Below are 12397 nucleotides of genomic sequence, written 5' to 3' on the forward strand. Positions count from 1 at the left end.
GCTGAAAAATTAGCATAACAATATGGCTATCCTACCCCTCCCTTTCTGTTGTGCCGGCTTCTTTCTCTGGTCTGAGATGAGACATTTGGACTCTGTCTATATATTCTTACGTTCATGACAATTTCTCATTCGTTTCGCTGCGCGATCTTCCTACGTCATGCGCATCCGTGCGCGCACATGCGCGTGACACCGCCGAAAGTGGCTGGAAGAATGAAATATCGGCCTGTTGAACCGCGGGCTAATTAAATTAATGAATTCTTTAAAAGGATAAAAATTAGATAATATTTTCTCAGAAGAGAAACGCAAAAAGATACAATGTTGAAAAATCTATGTACATGCGGGATCATATAGATCAAGATTTTCTGATTAGTTTCAGAGTTGCGTAAAGAGTAAAAGAGATAGGAAGTAATTCTATATGCAATGTCAACTGTATCAATTATCGCTGTACCCTAATTATTGCTGTTATTTCGGTTTTTGGAATTTTGGCAAATTTTAGCAGTAAATGAAATCACACTATTATAACGATAGATCGCAGAGGTTATTTATTTTTTTACCAGTTCAGAAATCTTTAACAGAATGATATTAGATGCACTGTTTTAACTGTGTTCGATCAGTGTAAGTTTTGATTTCTCAATGGGATATATTACAAGATAAATTTAATAAGATGCTTTATAAACTCAATTCGTCTTTGTGCATTTAAAGCAGAGAAACGCGTAAATGACTAAAATCTCGTTTCATACAATGGTAGTTAAAATAATAAAACGTTTAAAAAGTTTAACTTTAATTGTAAATTAATAGACTTACTGAATCCTTAAACCGAATATTTCATTAAGTAATACATACAAAGTTACCCATCTATTTTTCAGAAAAATTAGTTTTACATATATGATTATTGATCTTTGATCATTGGAGCAAAACTCTTTGATATATACTGTCAAATATCTTCCTAGAAGAAACTATTAATACATGTTATTATGAGTATTTGCTCTTATGAACGTTACGTTGAAAACATTTTGTAATGATCAAGATAATAATATGGTACAAATTTCTGCTTCATTCCTATACAAAGCAAACAGTGAATCACTTTTTTTTCTAAAATTATAGTTAAAATTTATCGAACCGCGATAACACTTTTTAAATATATACCCAATTGCAGAAACTATACAAAATTATTAAAAATTGCCTATTCAGTTCCCTTCGGTCACAGTTCACATTCATTTTATTCGATGATTGAATTAAATAATGTTCAACAAACAATGCTTTTATACATCTTCTCTCAACTTGGAAAATCAATCAGGATCTGACGCTATTTGCGCTCCTTAATTAACGACCAATGTGTACAAGAGTGTTTTTGCATTTAGGAACTACTTGGCAGCAGTCGCGATGTTGAGAAAGACTCGTATAAATTCGTTCTACCTGTAGTTCTCGTCTTTGCCCCTTATATCCTAGTAATTAATCTAAACATGGTTTATATTTATTCAAGTGGACAAGGTTCAGTATCGCGCATTTAAATATGATCTCGAGTCAAAAGGAAGTTAATTCTAACATTGAAATTAAGTTGAGTGGGCCACCTCAATGTTCTAGAAAACTGTAATATACCACTCTCATTTCCCTTCAATTAGTTAACTATTGCAAACAAATCCGGAAACAGTATGCAATTACAAAATTTTACGCAAAGAAAAAACACATGTCACTGCCTGCGCAAACGTAAGAAGAGAGATATAAAAAATAATGTTTTATTTAAATCTTAGGGACGAAATTAGGATTTGTTGCTTGAGTAATGAAAAGAAGTTTGTTTTTCTAAGCTATGCTCGAAATAGCTTTAGCGTTTCCCATTATTGTAGTTGACAGTTCGCAATGGCGCTTTAAACGTCGATGCAGACTGTTGCTGAATTTGATAGGCCAGTGGGTGAATTTTGAACCCATATAACCTGCAATTCATCAAAATAATGATTTTTGTAAATATTAGATATAGTCTTATACGATCAAATATTTTGTCTGAAATTACAGTTAAATATTACTTTTCTATAAAATAAATAAAAATTTTAGGAAGAGAAAAAGATCTCACCTAGGTACAAATTGATTTGTGGCACGTTTTGGTCGATATTCAGGATGGACCATGAATAGCATATGTGGAAATCCTGTTCCAAAGTAGGCACCGTCGGTGTGGTGGTGTCGTGAGCTTTTGGGTGTATATACATCCATACATTTTGGACAGTAACTTTTTACCATTGCTTCACCAGGAACATCACTCAATCCCAGCGGCAACATTGGTTGAGATTCACAATAAACTCGTGGACAATGACCAAAGTCACCTGCTTGATACTTCTCAATCATTTGGGCGATACCTCGGTTGGTAAGAATATAACGGGCATGAATAAGACCATATAGCATTTCTGCTGCTTGCTCTATTAAATCAGACTGGTTTGGATTATCTTCGATATCGTCATCTAATGAAAAAGAATATAAAGCATATGTAATTTAATACCAAGGACGTGCATTTTTATAGAATAGTATTCTGAAGTTTATATAATTATTTACCAGGCTCAAGGTCAAGAATCATGTCCAAGGCCTGACGATAATGTGGTACCTGCTCATTCAAGCCGGTTAAATTAAACTTGTCTTGAATGTAATCTTCGTCGACCTAAAGAAGCAAACGGATTAGTATACCTTTTTTTTAATTCTTTAATATACCGTAGTGTACTTGAAATATTTCTCAAACATAGCCTTAAAATCTTAAACATGAATTAATCAATCGGTGCTGAGAAATAACTTGAATTTTCATTCTTATGGTGTAGTGATGCTTTTATCAATAGATCAGTCGAAAGACTTTAGCAACACGTATTACGATTGACTGCATGAATGCAGCAGCAGTAGAGCAAACTTACCTCGCAAAAGAATTCGTTGCCCCTCAGACCGCAAAACCATGAAATCCATGACACCTCCTCGGAACTGCTCATTTTTCTGGCAAGAGGCAAATAAAAGCTCCTTAATGCTTTGAAATACTGGTGTATGGGATGGGTCAGAGAGGCGCGCAATCGGTGCGCGGTGACGCGCGAGCTCGCTTATTTAAGTATGTGAAAATTATTTGTGGCAATCGGTGGCGCAGTACCTATTCAGTAATTATTCTGTATAATAATTCGAACAGTAAGCGTCTAGAAAACGTAAGAAAGAGATATTTGGGGACAATGGAGTTTTAGCTTTACTAGGCAAGATGCCCGACGTTATAGCCTGTCCTGTGTTTCACCTACATTTCTGTGGTCATTGCTGCTTCGTCAAATGATTTTCAAGCACGAGGAGCGAGCGGGCCGGGCCGGGAAACACATTACTCAGGAAAAACCTACGAAAGACCACGCGGTCCACCGAAAACCCAAAAATAAACAGCCCTTACGGCTTACCTTTTGGTGCCTTGATTAGCCACGCTTGCTCGCCCGAAGGGGATAGATGTCACTGGCGTCGCTCTTGACGCTCCGCCACCTTTCGGCAATATGTTATCAACCGCCTTTAAACGGCTTTTCACGAAAATTCAACTCTATCTGATCACAGCTTATGAACGATATGTATGATCTTTCGAGTTATGACTCTCTTTAAGAGTGAACATCACATGATGAATGGATTGATTTTTTACGCCTCGCCGTGTGAACTGGATAAAGAAGCGATTCACATAAGTTACCGACGATTGTGCAATTGTTCAAATATGTCCGTACATTCAAAAAATAAATATTGTTCATATAAAACGTACTCTGCGACGTTTTCTTTTTATATTCAAAACCAATACTGGGTAATTAAAGGTAAAAATCAATGTTGAGTACTTCATTTTGAACGATTCGATTTTAAGAGTAGGTCCTTGATATGACTACGCGACTAAATTTTACAAATAGCGCGAAATTTCAAAAGATGCTTTATTTTATACTAAATGCGGGTGCATAATGATTCTGTCACGTTATTCATTTTCATTGCACAAAGACATGTAGGTATATCCGGATTTCTCATTAATTTTGTAACAGAAAACATTTGTTTCAAATCATTGTAATTATCCCAGTGAAAGAATAAAATGGTTTCATAATACTTTCCACTTTTTTCATAAAAGCCAAAAAAAAAGATCTTTCTTTTGATTATGAGAACAGAGGGACTATTCTTTCTCTTTTTATTATTATTATATCGGAGGTTGCCATATTGCGTTGCGTAACTTTCATGTAAAGGAAAAAAGAGTGAGATATCGACCCCTTTGTTCTCTCTCGTTTCGTTCTGCTATTTTCATAATAAGATCAGTATACGAACGTCCATATATCCTTCGTTCACGGTTCAATAGGACAGAGTGTAGTTACTTTTTACCTCTGCTACGAGTCGGCTATGGACGGACAGCTATGGTAAGCGTTTCAGAGTAGTATCACTGAAATGTCAGGAAATTCGATAGAGTTTCGCGCCAAATATACACTTGTATACGTATAGTAAACTGGAACGCTCCCCAGGCTTAAGCGTACACGGCAAGCTTCTTCCAGAGGAAAAGATATTTGGATGGTCTTCATCCTTGTCGCACGAACTTCAGTACGCATTTGTGCGAGAGAGATAAAGTATGCCCGGCTCTCTATCATTGTTTCACCTTTAGAGAAAATATTCCTGCTCTTGTTTAAGCGATGCGTGTGCATCGTTTGTACAGTTCGAAACCAAACTTCAATGAAATGGAGTGAAGTGATAATCCAAAACATATCGGTAGTACAATAATTTGACAGAATGGTATATTTTTGTATAGTAAAAGCATTCAATACTTTTTACATTATTTATCTTTAATTATTGTATTCGTTAAATATATAAGGNTTTAATTATTGTATTCGTTAAATATATAAGGTTAGTTTTCTATGAAGAAAAAAAAATGTCTAATAGAACTGTATACCTAGTAGCGGAGATGATTTCAAGGTCAGCTCGAGCCGATCATGCTGGCGAGTGTTCCAGTTTACTATATATTTCAGTGGTTAGTATATTTCAATGCATGATGCCTCATTAGGGAATTAAAATGATTGAGTAAACGTGTGGTGCCATCTATTATCCGTGAATAACAGCTTGTATATTTCATTCATTATGATACGAGGAATGTTCTGAAGTTCTGAATATTTTGATAAAAGGCAACAAATTTAAAATTGAAATTTGTTTATGATCCGCAGATTTTTCACAAAATCAGTAACGATTATGTTGGCTGTTTAGATGAAAGGTAATATAGAATTTGAAACCAGAGAACCGTTGCTGATAAGTCAGAGAACTAATAGGAAGTCAGTAGGCTGTCGGTAACGTGTAACTACATGTCGGTAAGATGTTATAAATCATGCAATGATTGTTTTACCACAATCATACGATTTATGTTGTGGGTTTAAAATAATAAAAGTATAAATTGCCTGGTTTATGACACGTTTAATTTATTCATTTGGTATATCTAGGAACAGTGATTTAATTATCTTTATTCATCTATGCATTCTCACATATATACTGCTCTTTTTTAATCATGCTCTCTTTCGATCATTCGCACATTCATTTACATACATACACAGTCTTCTGAATAGATAACACTGCCTGTCAATAACGTCACAATGAACTTACTCAGTACGCTACAAATCGCCCCCATTCTTCGAGCCTGTCTTAAAAAGTAAAAAATCTTTACAGTCTTGCTGAGTTTTTGTAGAAAAAAGGATTCGCCAAAATGCTTTAAATCTTGTATTCTGTTGAAACTTCCGTATGAATATTTGACAGTCTTTAAAGTCGATCGAGTCTGTCTGGTTGCTTGGGGATATCTTACAGTAATCATTAGATGTACATCAGTTAAATAGATTAAGCGTACATTGGCAGTATTTAAACTTTCGAAGAATTCATAGCAAATGATTTTGTACAATGATACGTCGTTTACAGACATCGTACCGAAATACTTAAACAATAAAAATGCCGTAATGTATCTACAAACTATTGTTTTTTGACGATCGACATAATGATAGCATATTGATAGAGAAAAGTCACTCCTTGTTTCATTCTTGGACACTGGTGTTGTAGTTTTCTTTCTTGGCTTTTTCCATGCATTTATTTTCTTGTGTTTTTTAAAGATTTAAAAAATGTCGAGAGTGCGTTACAAGAAAACTTGGGGAGTAATTAATAGCACGCGATTTTCGGTGTCTTCTTGGCAGCATACGTGTACATACATAAGTGTACATACAGTAATGATATTCGAAGATCAACTATCGATCGATCGATAACACCTATGGGCTACATAATAAAGTACACTAGAAGTCAAACGTGAAATGTAGCTCTCAAATCACGTTTAACGTTATTATTTGGCCTCGTTCCAAATCTTGGAGCGCTACAAACTCTCAAGTGCAAATGGAACACTAATTTTGCCATTACGGCGACAGTATCTTGATAATGTAGAACAATGTAAATATTTACAAACATAAACAGGGGATGTAGTTAAAATTATCGCAACACTGTCGACGTCCTTCGGCAAGTGACAGACTCATGGTGTCATAACTCGAAGTTAATGGAGCATGCTCGTCAATTAGAGGCGCAACTCCGGAGTAAATGTAAAATTCGACGTTGTTAGGAATTTCCTCCAATAATTTAACCATCGGTCTCACAGAGCGATGGAATCCAAAGAGCGTTGATTTTCAATCGACACTGCAGTTCAACGTTTTTCACAAATTCTGGAGATGCCCATCATACGTGTATAGTAAACTCCTGCCGTTCTTGTTCCTTTCTTTGCTGATACCTAAAACACAAAAGCGCAAATAAGCGTTAATGCATACACCCCATCGAAATACATGTCTCAGTAATAGGTAGTATCAATATGTAAGTAACAAATAGGATATATTCGGAGTCAACAGAAACTAAGGATCAATGTAAAGTTAGGCAAAATGAGTACATAAAAAAGACTGATGCAAATGAACAAGACTGACAGACAACCAACTCCATGGAAACGAATGAAAAGAGGAACTGTGATTTTAAACTTTCGATAAAGGTGATTTGTCACCTGGATATGTATAATTATTATTTCTCTCTATTATCTTCCTGCATGGTTTTCTGTCAGCTGTGTTTCTGTTTTCCTTTCTGTTTCCGATTGACCAAGCTGCTGTTAATTTTGACTCTCCTTTTATTCAAGCTAGTGCCTCGTTTTAAGTGAATGCCACAAAGACCTTTATGGAGCGGGATGTAGTACCTCGCGAGCATGGTCTCGACGGCCTCTATGGGAAGTCTACCCAGACTGCCCCCATGGCGGGTCCCGATGGGCAGTCCTTGCCATTCACGGTCACGATCGCATTCTGCTTCGCTCAATTCGCGGCTGTCGCTGAACCCGCTTGGTGGCAGCAGCGTCATGTCCTCCACCGAACTATGCACAGTAGGTCACAGACTTAATGCGTTTGGGGATGACTAAACGTCTCGAGTAATCGGCGAGATCTAACGTAATCGACAATGCCTGCTGGCATAGGATACGGTGTTTCGAACCTTCGCCCTTGACTTGTAATACTTGTCATTACGACTGATGGAACTTTATTGTGACAAGAGATTCACGAGATACGTTAACCCTTTACTTTTTATATTCATATCGTGATTATAAAAATGTTGCTCGGAGCCACGAACCACTGGAGTATCATATCTTACAAACATTCATACAAACTATGTTTGCAATATATAACCATTTGTGGACTACAGTCCTTGTGAATGAAAAATGACAAATTACGTGTGAATTACACAGATATGGAGAAATGGGAAAAAAAGGGTTAACTGTAGCGTTTTTAAATTCGTATTTATTTCATTGACTTTAATGGATAATTATTTGTTTATAATTGAAATATTTTGATGTTGGAGCTTTTCTTATAAAAAAATTGATACGATAGAACAGGATGAGCACGATGGATAAGCAGTAGCTTCATCAGAAATATTGATGTAAGCCACTGTTAAACAATGGAGGAAGATGATAACCAAATGGATTTAAATACAAGCTACGAATAGAGTGTCAAAACTGGGATGGATTTTAGATGAAGATCTTTTCCAGATTTAATATTCTACAAGTAAGATTGAGACTGAGTGCTATGTGGAAACAAACAAACCTTGGCTACCTGCGAGTGGACCGGCTTGGTTGTCTGCTACGACGCCTCCCAAGGGATGGTGAACCCTCGTTGTTTGATTCTGTACTCGATTCGACTGCACGTGAGAAAACGTCTGAAAAATGCCCAATTTCATTCATTAAGCAGTACGCAATATAAAAAAAATTAATTCTGAGTAGACTGACCATTTTCATATTAATTATATAAGAGACTTAAGTTTAATGAAAGTTTAGTAGCAGTTTCATTGAAAACAAAAAAAAACTGACCTCTACAAGGCTTCACTGGAACTCTGTAACTCGGTCCTGCACATTCGCCACTGGGGCTACCCGAAGTATCGCTTCCGGAACCGCGACGGCTGGAACGCAGCTTGCTTTCGGCTTCAGCTATACTAGGAAAGTATCGCTGCTTGTGCCACCTAGGCGTTTTTGATCTATGAATAAAATAATATACATGGAATTAAAAAAAGTGATTGTGATATATTTATCGCTAAGCATTATGTCTACTTGTTTCAGAAAAGATACTTCATAAACTTTCTTATTTAAGTGAATCGTATAGGAAAGGAATCTATTTTTGTTCTGCAGTCCAGGAGGTTATATCGTAAATTTCTCATTTAGTATCAATACCTTTCAAAATCCACACTGGATCTTTCGTAATCAATAGTATTGATGCCTTCATTATCTAAGTGGCCAAATGTTTTGAATTGCATGGTGTAATCCAAAGTTGCTGTCGTCACGGAACGATTTTCTCTCCCGGGAACGCTGAAGGTGGCATAGGGACTTATCTCGTACATTTCTGTGAGTATATAAAATTGTCATTAAATCCGGATATGATAAGATTGAGAGTTAATGATTTTAGGTCACATCAATAAGATACCCGAACCGTGATCGTTGGATTTATGATTGTCCTGCTTCACCGGTGAGCTGGTATAAACTTGATGGTTACGTCTGTTATCGCGTTCAGCTGTTGACTTAAGTTGAACTGTTGACATGTAACTCGATAGGTGGTGATGCTGGTGTTGTTGTTGTTGACTTATACCCAGACCCAGTTGCTGCTGCTGTTGCTGTTGACTAGGTAATATCTCGCCTAAATAACTTGCTCTAAAAGTATGTAGGAATTGCAAACAAGAAGAAGGTATAAATAATCATCCATGCTTGTTACAATTTCAAAGTATATGTTTTGTGATAATATTTTTGTTATTCTTGCTATGAGGATAAGTTAGAAGTTTGTAGATATGTAAGAAGGAAATGAAACATAAAAGTATCAATATATGTTCCTTACCGACCGCTACGTTTCAGCATAACGTAACCGAGGATGATGGCTGATATAATGAGCACAATGGCACAAACAAGAGGTACCACAACGTATAGAACTTTTTGATTCGGTACAGCTTTGACCATATCGTCATCCATAATAAGATCATTTGGTGGTCCAATGCTGACACCGCTTAATGTTGTTGTAGCAAATTCCATTTGCGTTTGAGTAGAGCCAGCGTCATTATGTGCCGTAAGACGAACACTGTACCACGAGGCTGGCTTCAAATCCCGGATTATTACGTTTTCGGTTGCGCGACTAGCTACCAAAATCCAAGGCTCTGTACCGATACGTCTTCGGTACTCCACGGTGTAGTAAAGAATTGGACAACCTCCACTAGGCCATGACAATAAATTTAAACGAAGAGATGTTGCATTTGCGGAGATAACATCTCTGTCCTTGGGCAATAATGGTGCTGCGTGGAAAATATATAATTGAACACAATTTAGAAACGGATGAGTATTAATTTAAAAACAAGGTATAAAAACGAATTCATCGTTACCAGTTCCTTTGGTTGTGGCACTGATCAGGGAACTAGGATCCCCAGTTCCTACTCTATTATGTGCTGTTAAATGGGCAAGGTAGGATGATCCACATTTTAAACCACTAAGGGTAAATTCTGTTTGTTCCGGCGATAGTGCGATTTCCTCCCAACCGCCTTGATCTCTTTTATAACTCAGAACATATCCTAAAATGTCAGTGAACATATATACCGGAATTGTAGACTGTAATTCGTCGTTTTAGAGAAACCGTATTCGCCAGATTGTAACTAATGGCATATTACAATATTTTGCGGGGTTACGTGATCATTAGGTTTTGTTCGAAATTATGAATTACAGTATATGACGTCGACATATACATTTATAAGTCTCTGATAGCTAGGGCTTTAAAAGATTTATGCTTACAGCATCAAAAATTCTGACTGTAGATGTTAACTTATAAGGAAACGTTTCCTTATTAGATTTACACCTAGATTAAACACAATTATGTGGCCAAGGGAAAATGAGTAAATACTTTTAACTTGATAAAGGTTCTGCTCATTTTGCAGTAACTGTAAAGCCGAGTATCGAACTTACCTTGAATAGTAGCACCGCCATTATCCGGATGAATCCAACGGAGTCTAATACTATGGGCCGTTGTATATTGCAGTTCCAAAATTGGAGCTCTCGGAGGCATTACAACAATTAAAGTATAAGTAATGGAGTCATCTCCAAATAGGTTACTGGCTGAGCATGTGTAATTTCCAGCCACCGACTGCTCCAAGTCTGCAATATTTAAGTTGACAACATCAAATGATATGAAATGGGATAAAATAAATATTCATAATATATATTAGCATCGTTTGCGGGTTAAGAGATAAAATATTTTACCATGAATATTTAAATGGCCTTCAGAGGTCAGCTCATAATGTCGACCTGTGGATACTTGACTACTTCGATAAGTCCAAATGGGACGTGGAGTAGGATTGCCCACGACCAAACACGACAACGTGACTGATGATTTTACAGCTCTTCGTAGCATTTGTGAAAATGACGCTACCCTAGCTGGTGCTGAAAAGAAGAAAAATAAGTTACAGAATAGAAGCATAGTGTAAGTATTAAAGAAAGTTGATCAGTGCAAACGTATTGTACCTCGTGTATTTGTTGTTTGCGTTACGATTGTAGTTGATTCACCTTCTCCGACTCCAGTCGTGGCGGATACCCAAAACTCATACAGCTGCCTGAGAAATGCATATATATCATGTGACGATAGGAATTAGATTTTAATATGTAGAAAATTAAATTAATTATATTAATTATTATACCTTTCAACCAAACCCCGTAGTTCCATTGTCAAAGTATCGGTCGGAGATAATGGTGGTTCGTGCATTGTATGCGTATTATGTCTTCCCGCACCAACCTCTTTACTGTAAATCGTGTATTGAGAGACGTGTCCATTAGGTTGCAACGGAGGCAACCAGGATACTAAAATGCTCTCTGCAGTTAATGCCAAAGCTTTAATACCCGCTGGTGGACCTGGAACTGATATAGCAAATGAATTACTGACAGTTTGCCAGGTAACCAAAATTCCTTACCATCTTCTTCTGTTGTGCAGAAGATTGGTGCACTTAGAACTCCATCTCCAGCTCCGGTATATGCTAGGACACTAATCGAGTAATTTGTGTACTTGTACAATGTATGCAGAAACGTTTCTTCGCTTGACGTCCTCTTAATTTCTCCTATAGTCGATATATCCACTACAAAAGAAGATCATAGTCGAACAAATTAAAGAAAGGACAATAAGGATTATGAACTATGTATTGGCTTCAAAGTGCGATATGTTTGGTTTCCGAATTACTATTCCCACTTACTGTTATCCGTTGGAACAGGTCTGTAATATACTTTATATCCTTGAATGACTCCACCATGCTGATGAGCAGGTGGAGCCCCCCACGAAACTTTCACAATTTGCGATGAAAGAGGACTGCACGACACTTGAATTGGTGGCGCTTCCGGTACTGCGATTAAAAGAGAAAAAAATTGTTATGTTGTATAAAGAACATACAGTCTAGTGTTTAATTAAAACTAATGACGTTACCTCCTTCTTGAGTTGTACCGACGACAGGTACACTAGCTGGTCCACTAGCGATACTATTAAAGGCTCTGATGGAAATGTCATATTTGGTAAATTTTCTCAAACCGGCTAGTTGAACTTTAGTAGTAGCCCAGCCATTTACTGTTAGACTTTTACTTTGATTCACACCTGACGTGGAAGAAGAATGCTCCGACCACGTAACTATGTATCCTAAGAGGTCACCATTGCACGATTCTTTTGGGGGCATCTACGAATGAAGAACTTGGTTCGTATTACTGTAAATAAATAATTACACTGTATTCTTCAATATTTTTTCCAGGTCTTACTTACTTGCCAGTGAACGATTAATTCGCCCGGTCCAGCTGATTCCACTTTAACATTCTGAGGAGCTTCGGTAGGCGCTACATCAATTGAACATTTATATTAGATCA

At 36.9% G+C, this 12397-nt stretch overlaps 2 protein-coding genes across 3 annotated transcripts in view; both read right to left on the minus strand.

Annotated features, from left to right (window-relative positions):
* Nucleotides 1–525: 525 nt before the first annotated feature.
* Nucleotides 526–3546, minus strand: LOC105703720 (casein kinase II subunit beta). Of its 2 annotated transcripts, none has more exons than XM_012432316.2 (5): nucleotides 3399–3546; nucleotides 2889–2964; nucleotides 2542–2644; nucleotides 2069–2450; nucleotides 526–1931 (listed from the first exon to the last, which is right to left on the minus strand). In XM_012432316.2, exons 2-5 carry the CDS (start codon nucleotides 2958–2960, stop codon nucleotides 1823–1825), a joined length of 666 nt encoding a protein of 221 aa, XP_012287739.1. In that variant the 5' UTR covers nucleotides 2961–2964; nucleotides 3399–3546; the 3' UTR covers nucleotides 526–1822. The 2 variants fall into 2 exon arrangements, with proteins under 2 accessions (XP_012287739.1, XP_012287730.1); XM_012432307.1 differs by lacking the exon at nucleotides 3399–3546 and adding an exon at nucleotides 3252–3392.
* A 2503-nt stretch (nucleotides 3547–6049) lies between these two features.
* LOC105698802 (Down syndrome cell adhesion molecule-like protein Dscam2) overlaps nucleotides 6050–12397 on the minus strand; it is a 33335-nt gene continuing 26987 nt past the window's right edge. Inside the window, exons 17-32 of the mRNA XM_023432254.1 lie at nucleotides 12297–12367; nucleotides 11970–12213; nucleotides 11743–11889; nucleotides 11467–11628; nucleotides 11197–11413; nucleotides 11024–11112; nucleotides 10763–10942; nucleotides 10469–10657; nucleotides 9895–10080; nucleotides 9360–9807; nucleotides 8955–9178; nucleotides 8705–8873; nucleotides 8348–8511; nucleotides 8094–8196; nucleotides 7193–7363; nucleotides 6050–6745 (exon numbers count right to left, since the gene is read on the minus strand). Of these exons, the coding sequence (XP_023288022.1) occupies nucleotides 6694–6745; nucleotides 7193–7363; nucleotides 8094–8196; nucleotides 8348–8511; nucleotides 8705–8873; nucleotides 8955–9178; nucleotides 9360–9807; nucleotides 9895–10080; nucleotides 10469–10657; nucleotides 10763–10942; nucleotides 11024–11112; nucleotides 11197–11413; nucleotides 11467–11628; nucleotides 11743–11889; nucleotides 11970–12213; nucleotides 12297–12367 (2816 nt within the window). The 3' untranslated portion in view covers nucleotides 6050–6693. The remainder of the gene's footprint in view (nucleotides 6746–7192; nucleotides 7364–8093; nucleotides 8197–8347; nucleotides 8512–8704; nucleotides 8874–8954; nucleotides 9179–9359; nucleotides 9808–9894; nucleotides 10081–10468; nucleotides 10658–10762; nucleotides 10943–11023; nucleotides 11113–11196; nucleotides 11414–11466; nucleotides 11629–11742; nucleotides 11890–11969; nucleotides 12214–12296; nucleotides 12368–12397) is intronic.

Source organism: Orussus abietinus, unplaced genomic scaffold (genome assembly GCF_000612105.2).
Source record: "Orussus abietinus isolate OABI.00-Male unplaced genomic scaffold, Oabi_2.0 scaffold274, whole genome shotgun sequence".
In the NCBI taxonomy this organism is placed as follows: Eukaryota; Metazoa; Arthropoda; class Insecta; order Hymenoptera; family Orussidae; genus Orussus; species Orussus abietinus.

What these genes read in the sequence shown, in the direction of transcription:
- LOC105703720 (XM_012432307.1), bottom strand. An exon ending in GCAACGAATTCTTTTGCGAG is followed by an intron (nt 2,645 to 2,888) that starts GTAAGTTTGCTC and finishes TTGCTTCTTTAG; the next exon opens with GTCGACGAAGATTACATTCA. An exon ending in ACAAATCAATTTGTACCTAG is followed by an intron (nt 1,932 to 2,068) that starts GTGAGATCTTTT and finishes GATGAATTGCAG; the next exon opens with GTTATATGGGTTCAAAATTC.